We start from the raw sequence: 21496 nt of genomic DNA, 5'->3' as shown, positions 1-21496 counted from the left end.
CACGCATGCACGCTCGGATGCACGCACACACACATACACACAAACTCGCACACACATCAGTGCCTACCTCTCACACAAAGGGGTTGAGTGCCCCCCCAGGTGCCGCCAGGCTGGCAGGTGCGTCTGGCGTCACCACTCAGAGCGTAGGAGTGATTACAAAAGAAATCCACTGTCTCTGGCACCAGCCCTGGCACTACCTGCTGGTACCCATGGTAGAGCTGTGGGAGAGGGGGACAGCTCTCCTCTGGAAGGAGAGACGGAGGGAAGAGATGGGAAAGAGAGCAGGCGGAGAATGTAAGATAGATAGGTGGAGAGCGAGCGAGCGAGAGAGTGGAGAACAAATTTTAAGATGCTGAGGGTCATTATAATATCTGTTTCAATAATGCAGTGTATTGTACAACATGCACCTGAAGTGTTCGGGGGGATTCTGAGTCTTACCACTGATGCTTTGGTTTTCTCTCTTCTCATCATCAGACTCCTCTTTAGTCGTTTTGTCAGAATCTTTTCCAGTATTTTCCTCTTCAGGTTTGCTTGTACTTGCCGTTGTATCTTTAGTTGAGCCTATATCTTTAGTTGCTCCTATATCTTTGTGTGGCTTTTCCACCAGCCTCTCGGTTTCCTGACCTCCTGATGAATATGGGGTGAACTGTGTGTTGTTGTTTCTAGTTGGAATAAAAATCTTCACAATGTCTTTTGACATTGTTGTATTCATACCCTGCTCTATGTCATTGGTGCCAAACACATCCGTAACAGTGTACTCTACAGCAAATGTGTCTCCCCTTGGTTTTAACTCAGTGTAATCTATGGCAAATGTGTCTCCCCTAGGTTTTAACTCAGTGTAATCTATGGCAAATGTATCTCCCCTAGGTTTTAAGTCATTAGGATCCATTGTGTTTGGATCAATGCTTTTATCTACTGGTTCCTCTTTCTTCTTCTCTTCCTCCTGTCCTTTATCTTCCACCACCACCACCACTATCCCAGGAAACTCTGTTGTCTTTCCTATCTCCCGTATCACATCTGTGTCTCCCCCAGTATCTGGACTGCCATCTATGTCTGCGGTGGTTTTCCCCTCGTCATTTTCTCTTTCTCCCTCCACTGTGTTTACAATGTCATCCGTTTCTTTACTGTCCACTTTATCCTTGGTACCTCCAGTAGGTTTATCTAGCCCAGTTTCTTTTTCTTTGTCACTTGTTTTATCCTCGTTTCGTCCTGGGATGTTAACCAGAGTAATGTCTATGTTTTTGTCTTTACCATCTTTTCTACCGTCCACTGTTGTGTTCCTCAGGCCTGTGTCTGGATCTTTACCAGCCACGTCCTCTTTGATAGCTGTATTATAGTCTATCTCTTTGTCTTTGGGTTTTTCAATGTCTTTGTCAGTGTCTTTGTCTTTTTCTGCATCTTTTTCTTTGTCATTTTCTGTATCTCTTCCTTTGTCATTTCCTTTGTCTTTGCCTGGTTCAGCAAGTGTATTATTCACTGTAAGAAAAAAAGAGAGAAAACAAGTGAATTTCTGGATTGAAATAAGTGTTGTTATACAGTTGGCTAACCATTCTGAATGGTTGTACACATTCTACTAGTGAAATATTCTCAATTGCCTGGTCATGTAGAACATAGTCATTCCTAATAATAGTATATCCACCTTTGATGTCTATCAACACCTGTTCCCACTGTCTCCAAACTCTGATTCCCATCATGCCTTGCTCTGATCCTAACCTTTACCACATGTGGGGGGTGTTCCGCTCCAGGTCTTGTTGGGCAAACAGGTCCTCTGGTGCATCCCGCTCAGCTTGTAGGGCCGGTAGCACAGGTACTGCAGGGCTATGATGACATCATTGGGCCCGTACACTAGGAAGTGGTCTCCATGGACAGGCTTGGTTGGGATGGCACATAATTTCACCATAGGCACTGCAGAGGAACACAGATAACATGTAGGCTCAGTGATGCTGGGATTCAGATTGTCAGACACTATTGAATTTGCAGATGAGTTGTAAATATGTTTATTCCTTAGAGGAGCTGTTGTGTTAACATGTCTCAAAATGTATTGTATAAAACAAACCCACAGTGTCAAGGTCTCTAAGGTCAATCAGGTTGGATTTTTCACCAAGCATCTAAATTGTTCGTTGTGCTGTGCCCCTCTCTCTCTGGCCTCTTACCACACTGGGGGGCAGGGGCGCTCCAGGTGCCATCCTGGAGGCAGATGGCGGTGCGGATCCCCCTCAGCTCGAATCCAGGGTCACAGCGGAACGTGACTCGCTCCCCTGAGTGATGGAATATCCCCTCTGTGGAGCCATGGACAGGTATTGGGGGCCTCCTGCACCCTACAACTGGAAGGACACAAAAACATATGTACAAAGACATTAGGAGACCTCAGAATGTAGTGCTACGCACACACACTGAAATATAAACAACACCCCCCCCCCCGACCAAACCCTCTCCTAACCCAGACAACACTGGGCCAATTGTATGACGCCCTATGGAACTCCCGGCCACGGCCGGTTGTGGGACAGCCCTGGAATGAACCCAGGTCTTTAGTGACGCTTCAAGCACTGCGATGCAATGCCTTAGACCGCTGCGCCACTCGGGAGTCCACCCCACACACATTCTGAACACATTGTTACAGTGTTTCGTCTTCTGTCCGCTATATTGCTAGCAATCTTCTGCCAGTCCTAAACACAACTTCATCCCACTTGGCCAGAAAAGACCACACAGCTACTGCTCACATAACCTAAGTGCGTTTACTGCTGTGCGGAATTAGTACATTATTATCAAGTGTTAACACACCTTATGAACAGCCACCTACAGCTTCAGGGCTCTCAGAACCCAGTTCACAGCTCACAAACCCATTCTTCCTCCTCAGCATTACATTTTACATTTACATTTTAGTCATTTAGCAGACGCTCTTATCCAGAGCGACTTACAGTAGAGTGCATACATTTTATGACATGTTTTTTTGTTTTTTTTAAGTACTGGTCCCCCGTGGGAATCGAAACCCACAACCCTGGCGTTGCAAGCGCCATGCTCTACCAACAGTAGCTAGAAGTTATAAATATAGCCTCCACATCTTACTGCCTTATTAATAGATCATTTCAGCAGGCTTGGTAAAAGTGAGAACAGCTCACAAGGGGATGTTAACACGTTGTCTGGAACAGAGGAATAAATAGAAAACTCCCAGTAAAAAGAAGCTTTAGTTAAACTGTTCAATTTTCCAAGGTAGTGGGTGTTTTTATGATGTGGGTTAGTAGCATGCAGCTTGGGTTGGTTGACTGGAATAGAATAGTGTGTAAATGTTCAGACAATGCCCGACTGTGAAATAGAGAACTTGATTGACACAAATAGCACACATCAACTTGTAATTCACCATTGGGTCCCCTCTCTCTGATCTGGAACCAAGCTAAATACCAATCACACACATGTCTGCACAAACACATGCTCACACCTACACAGACTTATTATGTTCATTCTATATGACTGGCCTTACTGTGGCTATTGGGGCATAGCATTGCAGGACCCACCCCATGCCTCTCTCCCTCTCTCTGGCCATGTTCTGACAGCAGTGTAGTCCAAAACCATCAGAGGAACCCTCCCTATAATCACTGTCTCCCTGCCTTCCAGTGTTTCCACCCTTCAGTTGAGCCGCACGTGGGACGGGACAGGGAAAACTCGCTTGGAATTCCAGACATGGAAAAGAAAAAACGTGCACAACCCTATTGAGTCATTTTCTTATTGGAAAAACAGCTCAAATGTATAGGGATGTTGAATTGAGAACCAATCATGTCCTCTGTTTGCCCACACCCAAGTCCTCCCATCCCAGTGTCTGTCTGTCTGTCTGTCTGTCTGTCTGTCTGTCTGTCTGTCTGTCTGTCTGTCTGTCTGTCTGTCTGTCTGTCTGTCTGTCTGTCTGTCTGTCTGTCTGTCTGTCTGTCTGTCTGTCTGTCTGTCTGTCTGTCCATCTGTCTGTCTCTCTCCACCAGTATATCTCCCACTGGGCTCTCTCTACTTGGATGAGTCATAGTGCAATTATGAAAGAATGCTAACAGAGGATGTTATGATTAAAGAAGCACAATTAATTCACCACTAAGTCCTGTCAACGTCTCGGAAACTATGGTTCAATATTCTTAGTCTAAAATAAAGACTGCATCCGACATATACAGAGAGTTAGGAAAGAATCCTTTCTTGAAATCATGTTATTCTGATAATGGTTGTATACGACATTAGTGTTATCCTAAATCTACCACACAAACGAGCAGTCCATCCCTCCTCACGGGAATACCAGATGGACGAAATTCCATCCCTCCACTTCTCCCATGCGTTTTATGATCTCCTCTCATCCAATGGAAAAGCTGCCTCATATTATAGAAGCAGTTTCGTTCAACATTAGTTGTATAGTCTCAATTTTAGCCCTAAAAATATTACAAGGCTCTTGCTGTTTTCAAAGGGTCCGGGGGGAGGAGAGGGGCGGGGTGGAGGGGCGTGATGCTGGGTAAGGAAACCTAGGCCTGAGTCCAGACGGCCATAAAGAAGCAGGGTTGTGGTGAAGCTGTGGACAGAAGGAGCTCCAGCTATACAGGGCCATGTTGGAGCCCTCTCGGGACGAGGTAGAGGGCTGCATGGCATGGTTTGGTTGGCAGGCAGGTGACTGACCCAGATTGAGATGGGCTGTGGGAAGCTTAGCCTAGCTTAGTCTTGCTCACTTATTTTCCATTTGCCCATATCTGTCATTCTCTCTCTTCCTCTCTGCCTCTCTCTCTCGCTCTCGTCATTCGCTCTGGGTCGGTCTTTCTCTCCAAGATGTTTACTATCCATACATACAGTAAACTCAGATGGTGAGGTGCAGTTTCATGAAGTCAGAATTCTGTCAGGTGGTCATAGTGGTTTATGGTCCATCTGTCGACATGGGACACAGTTTCCCCAGCTGCTGATTTCACAGGGCTAGAGAGGGAGATGACAGCAGGGAATAGGGAGATGACCAGTAGGGAATAGGGAGATGATCAGTGATTGTGACTTACTCATTGTTGTAAGCACTAATGGGACTCTCTGAAGAGATGGTCATGGGAGAATTCCAACATAGATACTCTGCATGCTTGTTGTCTGAGGTCTTTGTTTTAACTGTACTATACAGCTGGAAGACACCAGTAACACAAGTCACATCACCTCTGTGAATAGATTGACCCAAAGTTTAGTGTACTCACCATTCTCACACCTCTGTCCAGTGTAGCCAGCCAGACAGCCACAGTGGTAGGAGTGGGACGTGTCCAGGATACAGGTTCCATCATGGAGACAGGGAGAGGAGCTGCATGCTGAAAACACACGGGAGCAGAAAGGAGGCTTAGACACATTACATGGGCTACATAACAGTAGTTAAAAAATATACACATAATTGCAGGCTTTCCTCGCTCCCACCCTTCATCTGCACTAATCAAAGGAGACCAGGAGAGGAACCATTGATCTGTCCTGAGTATTGATCTGAAATACAGTCAAAGTTTGTAGTGGATTGTTTATTTGGGGGATATGGCAAAAAAAGTATAAACTGTATACAGGTGAGAAAATACTTTGGTGTTTAAATTCATGTGTTCATGTGGTGTTTAAATTCTCTCCAACACCCATCCCCAAAATGTACAGTAGCCTGTGGTATGTATTTTTTGGCTTCAGTGGAGTGCTTGGAGTACTGTGTTACCATGTGTGTTCATGGTGATTGGGTTTGAATGAGGAGCTGAGTGACAGGTTAAGTTGGTACTTATGTGGTTTCTCTCTTAGGCTGCCAAGCAGGGATTCCCTGGAATGAGTTTGATAAGGGTGTGCTCTGCTTAGTTATCATAACAGCCATAAGTTAACATTCAGGTTGCTACCGAAGCCCTCAAGTATTTTTCTAAACTTTCCCAACTTATGATGGGATATTTGCAAACCACAATATATTCCCAGATCTTATTCATCAATTTGCCAACTTTTGGTACTAAATCTACTCTGGGAGGTACTGTTCCTACCTGAGCTTTCTTGGAAGGTGGCGAAGAAGCCGTCAAAGTTCTTATAGCCATCGGCTACAAACAGGACGTGTAGGGAGTTGCCAGAGCTCTGGATTGGAGCAGGCCTGTTGTTCCCACAGAACCGACCAATCACACGAGAGTTGATACTGTCACCATCACGCACCTCGATGTAGTCGTAGCGACAGGAATGGTCAAACTCCAGGCTCAGCATCATGAACCTGTGGGTGGAGAGGAAGGGATAGAGGGAGGGTGGTTAGAAGTAGCTTGGGGAGACTGTTCTAAATGATTGTACCTGTAGCAGAGGTCAACTGAGTTTATTTAGTGGTATTGACAGTTTACCTCAATGTGAAGTACTAATGGGAGTATAGGGTTTGGGGGGTTGGTTTGAGACACAAATCCACATAAATTGATCTCCTCACCTTGAATAAACCTGGAAATAGATGTGTCTACAGCTAAAACATTGCAGTGAAAAAAGTATTTATTTTGACAACGTACCTATTCTCTTGCAGTGACATTTAAAAGGTGTGTATATGAAAGCCAATTGGCACGGTTTGTTTCAGCTAGTCACTTATACCATTCAGTCATCCCTTCACTCCTCTGTTTATTCCAGCCAGAAAGTTTTCATTGCAGTAACCAGGCCTGGATTTTCCATTTAAAACCAATTAAGAGATTTCTCACTTGGTATACATGGTAAACATGATGTAAATGGAGTGTTATTGCACCTCGTTGCCCCCCTTGACTCTGAGTAGGGAGGCTTCTCTTTCTTTCCTGCTAGATCCCTTGTTTTCCTGGAGCAACCGTAAGAGGGAGCGCCTACCTGGCTTTACTGGCTCTGCCATCCTGGCTGGCACCATCTCACACCCCTGAATTTTACTACAGCCAGCAGTAGTGATTGGAACAGTGATTCCACTACTTTGCACAACTCACTTCCTTTTAAATGGAGGTGAGAATTGAATGTTTAAATTCCTCCCATTGTGGTGGAAGCGAAATCTATTATGGATATGGAATCTTTTCACCAAGGCAACACTGATGAGTACTTTTTCATACGGTCATCTTTTTTTATGCTTCCCTCGTCTGCAAAAGAGATCAATGCTAAAAAGAAATTGACTCAGAGTCGTTATAAAAAATAAATCTGCAAGGCTTTCAGCTGAGATCATGTCTAATGCTGTCCAATTTGAGGCAACAAAGCTACAATTGTTACTGTATGGAACTAATGGGATAATAATGCACTTGAGCTAAGATGAAAAATGTAAGATATGACGATACAATTGTTAGTGACACAGGCTGCAAAAACAGTGAGTGATGCCAGCTGGAAACAGTAAAGGGAATACAGAAAACAAGGATTTGGATGGAGTGTGAGTTTACATTATATATTTGTAGATTTAAGATCTTTGGCTCGACATACAAAGGAGAATTTTACTTCATATTTTAAATCAGACTTTGTCACAATACCAAGTTCCCCTAAGTGTTATCAAAGTCTCTTACGTCATGGTAGCCTTGTGGTTAGTGTTGGGCTAGTAACCGAAAGGTTGAAAGTTTGAATCCCCTAGCTGACAAGGTACAAATCTGTCGTTCTGCCCCTGAACAAGGCAGTTCCTAGGCCGTCTTTGAAAATAAGAATTTGTTCTTAACTGACTTTCCTAGTTCAGAAAAAAGGGGGCTTGTGCTAATTGGCCCTGGGTTTTCGTTTTCAGGAATATCTTAGGGCCTTAAAAGTATTGGCGTGCAGCGTGTGTTGTTGTGTAACTCGCTGAGTGTGTTGTTGTCCATCATTAGTACGGCAATAAATAAGCGCGATGTAGCCAAGAGTAGTGAGTAATAAATAGAAGATGGCCGTGCCAGTAAGGTTTAGCTGGCTGATGCCAAAACTCATAACTTTCCATTAATCCAACTATGAGCAGAGCAACATGAAACAGAGAGGAGCACTATTTCATTCATGGTTTATGTGGCGTGTATGTCATAAATTCATAAAACAGCAGTATGAGGCCCTATTTCTTCACTTGGAGATATTTCATCAATCTCTTTCTGTCGATAGACCATGTCGTGTGACGATAGCCCAAGCGGGCATGAAAACCTGTTTTATTTCTTTACTGTACTTGCAGACGCATTTGTCTTCTGATCATGGAGCTTGTCTGAGCTTGGCATGGTTGTGTAGTTTAACCTGGTACTTTATGTGTATGTGAAAAATGCAATTTTTTTACTATGGAACTGTTTATCTTAACACACAAACTATTATTGTATGTACTATGCATTGTGCCAACAGACTGAATGCAGCTCAATATTCAATGTGGCTATTTTTTTTATCATAAAAGCCCTCAAATATATGCTTGCCTGTCAAAAAGTTTTATGTATTTTGGAAAAAATACATCACATAAATGAAATGCAATGACTTTTCCTCAAGACTATGAGTGGTTCCAACCTTCGTCTAGACATTGGGCCATGAAATACCTCTCATAGAACTGTGAAAACTGAAATTAAATTAGTCTTAAATGGGTCAAGTATTAATAACTATTACAGATGGTCACCAGAGAGGCCAAAGTCTAGCCTTTTCATGTCAGAGGAAAATATGACTAAGTGACACTTATTGTTTCACAATGCTAGACTAGCTAGAACTAGCTGTCATTGAGCAACACCAGGCTTAAATTAAAACCTCCTAAGGATCTGACCCTTTTTTTCAATTTTCGCCAAAAATGACATACCCATGCCTGTATCTCAGGACCTGAAGCAAGGATATGCATATGCTTGATACCATTTGAAAGGAAACACTTTGAAGTGTGTGGAAATGTGAAATGGCTGTAGGAGAATATAACACATTAGATCTGGTAAAAGATAATACAAACAAAAAAACATGAGTTTTCTAAATATTTTTTGTTCCATCATATTTGAAATGCAAGAGAAAGGCCATAATATAATATTGCAGTTTGGGCGCAATTTAGATTTTGACCACTAGATGACAGCAGTGTGTGTGCAAAGTTTCAGATTGATCCAATGAAGCATTGTAATACTGGACAATATTTTGTATCAAGTCTGCCCAAAGGTGCCGAATTGGTAAATTGATACATTTATAAGTACATAACTATAGAGAAAATACAAAAATGATATGGTAATATAACATTTAAGTTTACACACTCCCAGGAATGTCATACATGATGGATCATTAGCTTATACACTAACTTTCACACATCTAGATGGCCGGGCGGGGTGGGTGTGGAGCCAGAGGCAGCAGGGGTTCAAACTGTAGAACCCAGATCTTACATTTGAATATAAAAATGGATTTTATCAAACAAAACTGTGGTACATTTTATCTCTGGGACCCTCAGGATTCAAATCAGAGCAAGATTACTGAATGTAAGTACATTATTTACCTTCAGAGGTGAATGTATCAATTGATTTAAAAAAAATTGTTGTGCACTCTCCTCAAACAATAGTATGGTATTTTTTCACTGTAATAGCTACTGTAAATTGGACAGTGCAGTTAGATTAACAAGAATTTAAGCTTTCTGCCCATATGTCCTGCAAAGTTTGCTGTTACTTACAACGTCATGCTAATCACATTAGCGCACATTAGCTCAACCATCCCGGTATGGGGACAGCAATCCCGTAGAGATTTTTAAGTTCAGTGAACTAACTCGGTCTTGAAGTTCAGAGACAACCCAGGTCAAATACGTGGTTGGTCACACCCACCTGAAATCGATGGTGAATGCTCGGTCCACCTGAACAGTCCACTCACAACGAGCGTTGGTGGGGTAGCTCTCCAGGACTATGTGGCCCTGACGTTTATGGATCACTCCTCCACACTCTGTAAACAGGAAAAGAACCAATTCAGAGCTCACACTTTACATAATTATGCAATGCAATAGGCTTTTCATTTCTTGATGTAATTATATGTTACTGTAAGACAGCATACTAGCTGATCGTTTGAATCATAATTTGGCCAGTTTCTATTCATTACAAGTAAATCATTGTGTTGTGTAGCTCATACAGTGCCTTCAGAAAGTATTCACACCCCTTGACTTTTTCCACATTTGGGACTCATTTCAGTGAACTAGGTGTATGTCACACCTCACTACTTCACAGGAGAGGCATTTGAACATAAACATTTTTATAGTATGATAGCTAAGGGTATGAAGGAAATTCTGCCGTTTGATTGCAAATACGCAGAGGGAGTTGAAAAGAGAACACACAGAAGGCTGTTGTATAAAACACCTGGCTCCAGATTACATCTTCAAACTAAGGGCAACCATGGCATTCGTGACAGAGAGGGAGAAGGGTCCATCCATGTATACGGTTAAGATAGTCTAGCTAGCTACATTTTCAGATATTATACGTTTCTAATTTTGTCAGAAAATCGTTTTCATTTGAAGTTAAAACATACTGTTAGCTTGCTAGCTAGCTAATGTTAGCTGGCTGGCTCGTTAGCTAATGATAAGTGTGTATGATCTGTCTAGTAATATTATTTGTATCCCAGAGCCATTTGCATTGCTAGTTATAGCCTAATGTTAGCTAGCTAACCAACGTTGAACCTGAATGGTTAGCTACCTGAAGATTCATGCAGGGTAGTAACGTTATGAGTTGGGATTATGGTTAATTATTTAGCTAGTTAGCTACATGTCTAAACAAAATACTCTACTATGAAAGTAACAATTTCACCACACCTTCTGTGACCTGTGCATGTGACAAATCAACTTAGATTTTATTTGATATAGTATGTGTTTACCAGAGAGGGTAATGTGAAGAATGTGACCTGCACCAAAGTCAAATTACAATATAACGTCAGGTCAATGAGACAGTGTCCAAGTTCTAAAATTCTCCGGTAGAAAGCCCTGCTTTTATTTCATCACACTCACACCCGTAAGCTATTTTCTGTAATTGACTTGCCATTAACTTGTAAATAATGATTTTGTTGTGAGTTTATTTTTCTGTAATAATGAAGACAAATGAGCTAAAGTGAAGATGTTGTCAGCTATATGGCATGGTCATTATTTGAACTGGCTAGCCAGCTAGCTAGCTAGCTAACAAGCTAAAAACAAACCAAAACATTGTTTAGAAAAGTTGCTTTTAGTTGCCTGGTTCGCTAGATTGACAAACACTAAATACATGTTTAAATGGGTGGATATATTGGTTTTAAAAAACACTACAGTAGTTATGCTATTTTGTACCACCAGGCTGCTGGTGTCATGCAGCCTGTAGTTTTTGTGTTTATACTTTTTCAAAACGACAACGACAAGTTTGATGTCGGACGACAATAGCATGTTCATGATGTCACTGCAACAACTGTCAATAGACATAGTATAAACCAGCCTTTAGCCTTGAAATCTTTGGTTGTTTAGTACTTGGCCTCACATGTGAATCCTTAAAGAGATGGGTGGGACTAAGGCTTAAGAGGGTGTGAACGATGCTGAATGGGTGTAGACAAAGGAGAGCTCTCCAGTAGGTTTACCAAAACATTAAAGTGAGGTTACAAATGTATCAACTTTCAAAGCAGAATTACTTTTCCATTGTTCCTCAACTGTAGTGTATGTTAAACCATTGTCTAGTTCTGAGTCTCTTCTTTTATCCAATGTAAAAAACACAATTTCAAATTTTGCCACATAAGACCAAATCGACCAGGTCGGTCACATTTTGTTATGTTACTGCCTGAACTTAAAATTGATTATATTGAGATTTTGTGACACAAATCTACACACAATACCCCATAATGTCAAAGTGAAATTATGTTTTTAGAATGTTTCCCAATTAATTACAAATGAAAAGCTAAAATGTCTTGAGTCAGTAAGTATTCAACCCTTTTGTTATGGCAAGCTTAAATAAGTTCAGGAGTAAAGTAACAAGTCACATAATACGTTGTATGGACTCACTCTGTGTGCAATAATAGTGTTTCACATGATTTTTAAAGGACTACCCCATCTCTATACCCCAAACATCCAATTATTTCTAACTTCCCTCAGTCAAGCAGTGTATTTCATGACAAAGACCAGGGAGGTATTACAAGGCCTCACAAAGAAAGGCACCTATTGGTAGATGGGTAAAAATAAAATAAAGTAGACACTGAATATCCCTTTGAGCATGGTGAAGGTATTAATTACATTTTGGATGGTGTATCTATATACACAGTTACTACAAAGATACAGGCTCCCTTCCTAACTCAGTTGCCAGGGGGGAAGGAAACCGCTCAGGGATTTCACCATGAGACCAATGGTGATATTAAAACAGTTACAGAGTTTAATGGCTGTGATAGGAGAACATTGTTATTACTCCGCAATCCTAACATAAATGACAGATTGGAAAGAAGGAAGCCTGTGCACAATACAAATATTCCAAAACATGCATCCTGTTTGCAATAAGGCACTAAAGTAATACTGAATACAAAGTGTTGTGTTTTGGGCAAATCCAACACATGACTGAGTACATGTTTTCACGCATGGTGGTGGCAGCATCATATTATGGGTGTGCTTGTCATTGGCAAGGGCTATGCAGTTTTGTTTTGGGTAAAAATAAACAGAATAGATCTAAGCACAGGTAAGATCCAAGAGGAAAACTTGGTTCGGTCTGCTTTCCACCAGACACTGGGAGACAAATTCACCTTTCAGCAGGACAATAACCTAAAACACAAGGCCAAGTGTTTACTTACCAAGACAACATGGAATATTCCTCAGTGGCCTAGTCACAGTTTTGATTGAAATTGGCTTGAAACTCTATTGCAAGACTTGAAAATAGCTGTCTGGCAATGATTATCAACTTGACAGAGCTTTAAGATTTTTTTTAAGAATAATGGGAAACTATCTTACACTCCAGGTGTGCAAATCCCTTAGAGAGTTACCCAGAAAGACTCACAGCTGTAATCGATGCCAAAGGTGATTCTAACATGTATTGACGCAGGGGGTTGAATACTTACAGTATCTAATCAATATATATTAGTGTAAAAATGTATGTAAAAAAATATACAGTTGTTGTCGGAAGTTTACATAAACTTAGGTTGGAGTCATTAAAACTCATTTTTTAACCACTCCACAAATTTCTTGTTAACAAACTATAGTTTTGGCAAGTCAGTTAGGACATCTACTTTGTGCATGACACAAGTAATTTGTCCAACAATTGTTTACAGACAGATTATTTCACTTATAATTCACTGTATCACAATTCCAGGTGGTCAGAAGTTTACATACACTAAGTTGACTGTGCCTTTAAACAGCTTGGAAAATTCCAGAAAATGATGTCATGGCTTTAGAAGCTTCTGATAGGCTAATTGACATAATTTGAGTCAATTGGAGGTGTACCTGTGGATGTATATCAAGGCCTACCTTAAAACTCAGTGCCTCTTTGCTTGACATCATGGGAAAATCAAAAGAAATCAACCAAGGCCTCAGAAAAAAATTGCAGACCTCCACAAGTCTGGTTCATCCTTGGGAGCAATTTACAAATGCCTGAAGGTACCATGTTCATCTGTACAAACAATAGTACGCAAGTATAAACACCATAGGACCACGCAGCCGTCATACCGCTCAGGAAGGAGACGCATTCTGTCTCCTAGAGATGAACGTACTTTGGTGCAAAAAGTGCAAATCAATCCCAGAACAACAGCAAAGGACCTTGTGAAGATGCTGGAGGAAACAGGTCCAAAAGTATCTATATCCACAGTAAAACGAGTCCTATATCGACATAACCTGAAAGGCCGCTCAGCAAGGAAGAAGCCACTGCTCCAAAACAGCCATAAAAAAGCCAGACTAGTTTCCAACTGCACATGGGGACGAAGATCGTACTTTTTGGAGAAATGTCCTCTGGTCTGATGAAACAAAAATAGAACTGTTTGGCAATAATGATCATCGTTATGTTTGGAGGAAAAAGGGGGAGGCTTGCAAGCCGAAGAACACCATCCCAACCATGAAGCACGGGGGTGGCAGCATCATGTTGTGGGGGTGCTTTGCTGCAGGAGGGACTGGTGCACTTCACAAAATAGATGGCATCATGAGGTAGGAACATTATGTGGATATATTAAAGCAACATCTCAAGACATCAGTCAGGAAGTTAAAGCTTGGTCACAAATGGGTCTTCCAAATGGACAATGACCCCAAGCATACTTCCAAATTTGTGGAAAAATGTCTTAAGGACAACAATGTATATACAGTATATATCATTTATTCCACTCGATCGTTAACAATAAATGACAATTAAATCCATTTTAGTCCGACAAATCTTGGTGTGAACACTTTCTGAAGGCACTGATCTACAATACACACAATACCCCATAATGTCAAAGTGGAATTATGTTTTTAGAAATGTTTTCAAATTACACTGTATGTTATTGCCTTGTAGAGTTGAGGAATTGCATGTTGGTTACTAGTTACGTAGTAAGAAAATGGTATACACTCGTAGAGAAAAGGGTTCCAAAAGGGTTCTTCGGCTGTCCCCATAGGAGAACCATTTTTGGTTCCAGGTAGAACACTTTTGGGTTCAATGTAGAACCCTCTGTGTAAATCGTTCTACCTGGAAGCAAAAAGGGTTCTCCTATGGGCTCAGCCGAAGAACCCGTTTAGTTTCTAGATAGCACATAAAAAATACACGAAAAATAATACATTTCAAATGGGAGACAAATTAAAACTGCAGGCTGGAAAAAATATTCAAAATACGCAGAAACCACAGGCCTGCGGCCTAGAGCCACAAACACATGCCAAGTTTCTGCTGTTGATGAAAAGTCTTTCTACCTGTGCCTCACAGCACATTTTGTTATTTGCATATTGTTAAAGCTATACTCCAGACAAGACATATCAAATGGTATTGTGAGATTCCAGGATGTTGATTAACAGTGTCTTGACTTGTTATTTCAGCTCATTGAATGATAAAACCCTGAGGCATTTGGCTTTCATCCACCTAATATACAGTTGTGCCAGACGTCTCTCCTATAGTACACTGAACCAAAATATCAACACAACATGTAAGGTCACAGAAATGTTCCATTCGCATAAAAAGCTTATTTATCTAATATTTTCTGCACACATTTGTTTACATCCATGTTAGTGAGCATTTCTCCTTTGCCAAGATAATCCATCCACCTGACAGTTGTGGCATATCAAGAAGATTATTAAACAGCATGATCATTACACAAGTGAACCTTGTCTAATAATCAACACAATGCTATAGATGTCACAAGTTTTGAGGGAGTGTGAAATTGGCATGTTGACTGCAGGAATGTTCACCAAAGCTGTTGCCAGAGAATATAATGTTAATTTCTCTACCATAAGCAGCCTCCAATCTTGTTTTAGAGAAATTGGCAGTATGTCCAACCGGCTTCACAACCACAGACCAAGTGTATGCCGTCATGTGGGCGAGTGCTTTGCTGATGTCAACATTGTGAATAGAGTGCCCCATGGTGGCGGTGGGGTTATGGTATGGGCAGGCATAAACTACGGACAACGAACAAAATGGCATTTTATCGTTTGCAATTTGAATGCACAGAGATAACGTAACGAGATCCTAAGGCCCATTGTCATGCCATTAATCCGCCTCATGTTTCAGCATGATAATGCACGGCCCAATGTTGCAAGGATTTGTATACAATTCCTGGTAGCTGAAAATGTCCCAGTTCTTCCATGGCCTGCATACTCACTAGAACTGTCATCTATTGAGCATGTTTGGGATGCTCTGGATTGACGTGTACGACAGTGTGTTCCAGTTCCCGACAATAACCAGTTACTTCACACAGCCATTGAAGAAGAGTGGGACTACATTCCACAGGCCACAATCAACAACCTGATCCACTATGTGAAGGATATGCGTCACGCTGCATGAGGCAAATGGTGGTCACACCAGATCCTGACTGTTTTTCTGATCCACACCCCTACCTCTTTTTTAAGGTTATCTGTGAACAACAGATTCGTATCTGTATTCCTATTCATATGAAATCCATAGATTAGGGCCTAATGAATGTATTTCAATTGACAGATTTTTTTTATATGATCTGTAATTCAGTAAAATCTTAGAAATTGTTGCATGTTGCATTTATATTTTGTTCAGTTTAACTGGGTTGTAGGTAGAAGGTATGTGCCTATAGGCATGGAAGGGAAGCTAGTAGAAGTTGCCTATAACCTTGATACAGGGTCAGATATTATTTAATCCCCCTAATGGTTTTTGTTTCAACTGGGGGAATAAAGTAAACTGATCCTAGATCTGTGGTTAAGGGTGAGTTTTACCCATAACCATTCTGGGAGGTAATGTGGGTAGAGGTATATGGAAGGAGTGAAGTCACTCACTCAAGCAGTCACCGCCTGACCAGCCGGGTCGACACTCAGCACAGTACTTCCCTTTGACGAAGAAATCATCTCTGGGCCCCCACGTCCCATTGTTACACCGCTTACAGTTCTCAAATATGCTGCAACCTAAGACAGAGAGAGGAGAGAAAAGAAAAGAAAAGAAAGAGGGTGAATGCTAGGAGAAAGAGACAAAGAGTAAGAGGTTAGATAGTGCTGATTGAACACTAAAACATCTAAAACCTCTTCAACATAAGGGTGATGCATTCAGTCACAGTCTTGGTTTGACCGTTCCCAATGACAGTTCGGTTACAATCAGCCACATACCTTTACTGTATTCCCGTTAGTGCCTGTTTGCTCTTTAGCTCAGTCCTGCTAAACTCATCAGGCTCATCATCTACTGTACCAGGGTAACAAAATAACAAAAACACATGTGTTCTTCCTGAAATAGAAATGTCCAGAAAACCCCCAGAAGGACTGAGTTTCAGATGTATTTTCACTTTGGGGGTTCTGTGGTGCTCTGCAGTGCAGACATCCTGAGGACAGGCTGGGAGTCAGGGATATGGGTGTCAGGGATGCAGCAGCAGGACATATAAACACCAACAGGTATCAGTGTAAACATCACATGACTTTACCATGTCTCCTCCTCCATACAGTATCCTCAGGGTGGAAAGGGATGCGCATGCGTGTGTTAGTGTCAATAATGTGTGGGTGTCTGGCCAATAGTTCAGGCCGAGGAGTACATGTGATGTGAAGATGAAGCAGATGAAGAATATATGTTGATAAAGAGAAAGTATTAGCATATTCCCATAGGTCAATAATTCATGCAACAACTTGTGGTTAAATATTATACCTACTCATTGTGCTTTTTCAGCAATATGTTTTCTCTTAGATTATTTATGCTGTATTAACCTTATTATTGCCAACAGACCTCCCACACAGAGTAAATACACAACAGAAGAGCAAACATAGAGGTGTGAAGGAAAATGTTATGTTTGTGCTTTTCTAATAACCAATTCGACTGGGTTGCATACAACTGACTGATTGATCGTGCCTGGGAGGAATCCTCTCAATCAGTATAAGCAATTTGGCAGTACGCCCAGAACATTGTTTTGAGAACCAAAAGGGGTGTCTCAGTTTCAAGGTCTCAGCTTGGAGAGAAGAAGCCTTTTGAGCAGTGCTTAATTTGTAAATCAGAAGGTGCCAGAACAAAAGTGAGTGCTAGAAGGGGGTGACCTAGGGACTTCTGAGGTATCAGAAAGCATAAGAAAAAAATCACCTTTATTATATAGCATTGTATGCATATCATTGCATTTGTGGTAGTGGCATAGAGCAGTAGAGTACAGCAGAGGCACTTACAGAAGTTGCACACATTGGGATAATTTTTAGTAGCCTCGGGACCATGAAATTGTTGGCCGTTTAAAAACACATTTCATGCAATTCTACGTCATTTTACTTTAGACTTTGGCAGAATCTTTTTTAATACTGCACAAATGATCGAAATGGCACTGACAATCTAAAAATCTGAGATCAATAAAAATGACCTTGTCTTGAATCCATCAATAGCCTAAGCCTAGGTGTGTGGAGACATTATATTGTAGGCTACAATATGAGGATGAAATTATAGTCCTAAAAATGCTTTCCAGTTTCACTGCCGATTGTTGATGAGCTCGTTCCAAAAGCCTACCCCCTCTCTTTTGTAAAACAATATTTGGAAGTTGATCAAATATTTCGGTAGTGTTCCAGCATAGTCTTCTCTTTTCAGCAGGAGTCATTGCTTTCCAACCTGTGTTTTCCCTCGACTGCATTTGAAATATTGCGAAAGGCCTGTTTTGTCTGCGTGTTGTATTTTCACTGACAGATTTGCCACGTGTTCCCGACTGTAGGCTATTCCTTGTTATTGCGCTACAATCCACAGCAAGGCTATTTTTTTAAACAAGATGTTGATCCTCTGTGGCTAAATTACAGGGATTCTCATGGTGTTGTAGGCTATTCTGAATGATTTCATTCTGAACAGACAGCAATTCTGAACAGACAGCAATACTTCTATAACTTTGGCAAATGTATTTGAATTTATCAGGGGGTGGTGAAGTTCCTCCAGAACCCTTCGCGCAGCTTTGATTCTATAAGGAAATAAATGATGAAGTGCAACACGCTGAGAGATGAGAGTTGCAGGCTCATGTCTATCAGAGCAGAGAGGGAGAGCGATCATAGAAAGTGAATCTAATTCTAGTTATGTGAGAGATATTGCCGCGCTTCTCACACAGTAGGCTGGACAATAGAACAAGTCAAAATTCACCCAAGGCTGAAAAACAGCAAAATAATGTTGGCTAAACTGGAACACTAGCGCGAGCCCATAGCAAATGAATTGAATCGAACGTTCGCAGAGCCTGTTTTGTGATGCTTAAAATTCCATTTTGCCTAAATGGCACAAAAACATTTATCCCTTTTTATTTACCACTACAATCTGTTCGTTGGACGAAACTGGAAAAAAACAACTAGTGTAGAAAGTAAACATCTGCACCTCGATGGTGTCAACTGTGCTTATGTCTGCGTAATGAGAAAGTTGGGAAAAAAGGAAAACTTCTAACTATTTCTGGTCTAGTGATCGATTACAAATTAGCTCGCTGCTCACACTTACATAATTACAAAGAGGAGATTGTAACGTAGAACAATAAGTAGTGAATAGAACTTTCGGAAGGCGAGTTGGTGCCACGGTGCTGAATCGAACTAATAGGAACTGGCATGGTGAAAAAGGCCCTAAAATAAGGCCTGTTTTTTTGTGATTACTTCAAAACGACGGCAAGCAGCTGGGAAATATGGTCATATTATGAAACTGGGCTCCATGGCGGATGCAATGAACTAGTTTTTATCAGAAAAAAAGCATTACAATGTTTCGCAAACCATAAACCCGGGCCGGCCCAACCCAAATCAACTCATAGAATATTAGGCCCAGGCTGAAAATCAACTTTTTCACATTAGGTTATTTTTTTGTGGGGGCAGGAGAATTAACGAAGAGGCACCACAACTTGAACTTTGGTCTTGTACATTGCAAAAAGTGATAGTAATTTTTCATGCCACAAGTGGTACCGGATCCGGCCAATTAGGTTCCGGAATAAAACAGTCCAAAACGGAGAGGTGCCGGATCTTGTTCCGGCAGGATCCGACTCAAATTAAGCACTGCTCATGAGGTATTGGTCGGTCACATGCATGAACCAAATGTTAATGATTAATTAATGATGAATAATGAATAAGCTAAATCATGCAAATATAACTTGCTTGTGTAAGCAGTATATAAGAGAACTAACGGGACTGCCCGGGGGAGCTCCTGACCGACGTGTACTATGGTGCATGCATTGAGTTTGTTGGAACCTCTCCAGCTTGCTGTTAATAAAGAATGATTCATTTAAGATTGACTTCAGGTGTCCATGGTGGTAATTTCCACAACAGAGGGATGCACTCAACGAAAGTAAAAGTAAATTTAATGGATTGTACAATGTCTCTCAATATGTAGCTCTCTATTTTCTGGAAAATAATTGGGTTTAGGCATTGCTCTCTAATGTGGTTGGCCGAAACTCACTGCATTTCACTCTAGGTGACATAACACTGCTCTTGTATGTCTGCCAGGCTTATAACAGAGCCTTGGAGGCAGATGGCATAGAGGCTACAACATCAGTCAATACATGATGCTGGATCTAACGGTACTGTAGGGGCAGACATTTCAGAAATGTACTGGTAGAATGACCTCATATACTGTGTATTTTTGCAAATTAAACATGTATTAACAAATCCAGCACCAAGGCATAATGTATCTGACCATGGTGTTGTCAATAAAATCGAATACACAGCATGCAGGAATGCATTCAACCAGTCCTCCATGGGTTTACCAGACAAAATAACCAAAATGGATGGACATCCCAGGTTTTGAGCCAGCATGGTGGTGTGTTGGACAGGTTTACCTGGGTGGATGATGCAGGGGTCACACTCGTTGAGGGCGTTGCGGCAGCAAGGCACAGCGTAGCCAACGGGGGTGCCCTGGAGGGGACACTTACAGCGAATCACGTCGTACTCACAGCAGCCCCGACACATGACGTTCCACTCTGGGCCCGGACAGTGGTTATATAGGTACTTGTAGTCTGGGAACCAACCAGTACATCAGGGTCAAATACATAAGTCAGACACTTTCAAATACTTTAAAGTTTTAGCTTCAAGATTTTGGAACTATTCCATTATCCTGTCAGCCTATAGCTGGTATTTATTAAAGTGAGGGTGATGGAGAAGACTGGATCCGGAGTTGTATTTACAAAATTAATTTACTTAATGGGGACATCCTATCCATATTTTCCACCTCTGCCTGCTCATCTGTGTGTGTTTTGTCATTTTCTTTTACATCAGACTTCATTAATTTGGTAATAACAGCTAGTTTTCAGTCGCCCCCCCACTCAGACCACTCCCAGACAGTCCTAGCAAATTCTTGCTTGAGAAATTGCTCTTTGCTAAGAAGATATTTACGTTTTTTTCTAACCATTTGAAACTTAATTGTTACCCAGAAATGATGAGGAACATTCATTTAGTAAAAAGAATCTCTCTTGCTCTCTCTCTCTCTTCGCTCTTTCAAAGAGGTTTTATTGGCATTGGAAACATGTTATCATTGCCAAATCAAGTGAAATAAACAATCACAAATTAAGAGTTAACATTAAACACACAAAAGTCTCAAAAGAGAAAGACATTTAAAATGTTAAATTATTAACTATGTTTAAAAAATAATTAAAAAACGAGTGCCTCAGTCTGGACCTGTACAGGCCGTCGGTCGATCGATACACTCTAAATAAAATATCAAATAGCCTATAAATGAAGATAAAATAGCTCACAGGTGAATTCAACTACTCGCACCTTACACAACTTATTGGCTCCATTAGGTCCCGCTCAGTAAGCCTGCGTGTGTGCAAGAGCGTGTGCTGTGTGTGGAAAAAGTAGAAGTACACATGAGAGGGCAATAGGGGGGACCCACGCCTCAACCGCTCCCCAGAGAGGCTGATGGACCAGGACATGAGGAGGGAGAAGTCGCCTGGCCGGGGTTTCAAGGAGCAGCAGCCTGGAGTTCGCCAGAGACTCCACACCGGTCACATGCCCCTCACCACGGTCACACCATCTCTCTCTCTCTCTCTCTCTCTCTCTCTCTCTCTCTCTCTCTCTCTCTCTCTCTCTCTCTCTCTCTCTCTCTCTCTCCTCTAACTTCTCTTCTCTTCCTGTCTCTCCCTGCATTGAAGA

General features: G+C 41.4%; 1 protein-coding gene across 2 annotated transcripts in view; it reads right to left on the bottom strand.

Annotated features, from left to right (window-relative positions):
- LOC106561310 (inactive serine protease PAMR1) overlaps positions 1–21496 on the bottom strand; it is a 52758-nt gene that overhangs the window by 12114 nt on the left and 19148 nt on the right. Inside the window, exons 2-10 of one of the 2 annotated variants that reach the window (XM_082957293.1) lie at positions 20185–20361; positions 16229–16354; positions 9666–9780; positions 5982–6199; positions 5190–5297; positions 2154–2324; positions 1720–1905; positions 439–1476; positions 68–244 (exon numbers count right to left, since the gene is read on the bottom strand). In XM_082957293.1, the coding sequence (XP_082813419.1) occupies positions 68–244; positions 439–1476; positions 1720–1905; positions 2154–2324; positions 5190–5297; positions 5982–6199; positions 9666–9780; positions 16229–16354; positions 20185–20361 (2316 nt within the window). Of the gene's footprint in view, positions 1–67; positions 245–438; positions 1477–1713; positions 1906–2153; positions 2325–5189; positions 5298–5981; positions 6200–9665; positions 9781–16228; positions 16355–20184; positions 20362–21496 lie in introns of both variants that reach the window. The other variant, XM_014125125.3, reaches the window with a different exon arrangement.

The sequence above is a fragment of the Salmo salar genome, chromosome 10 (assembly GCF_965601325.2).
Source record: "Salmo salar chromosome 10, fSalSal1, whole genome shotgun sequence".
In the NCBI taxonomy this organism is placed as follows: Eukaryota; Metazoa; Chordata; class Actinopteri; order Salmoniformes; family Salmonidae; genus Salmo; species Salmo salar.
Note: the sequence above shows the minus strand (reverse complement) of the source record. Positions and strands in the feature narration are given on the sequence as shown.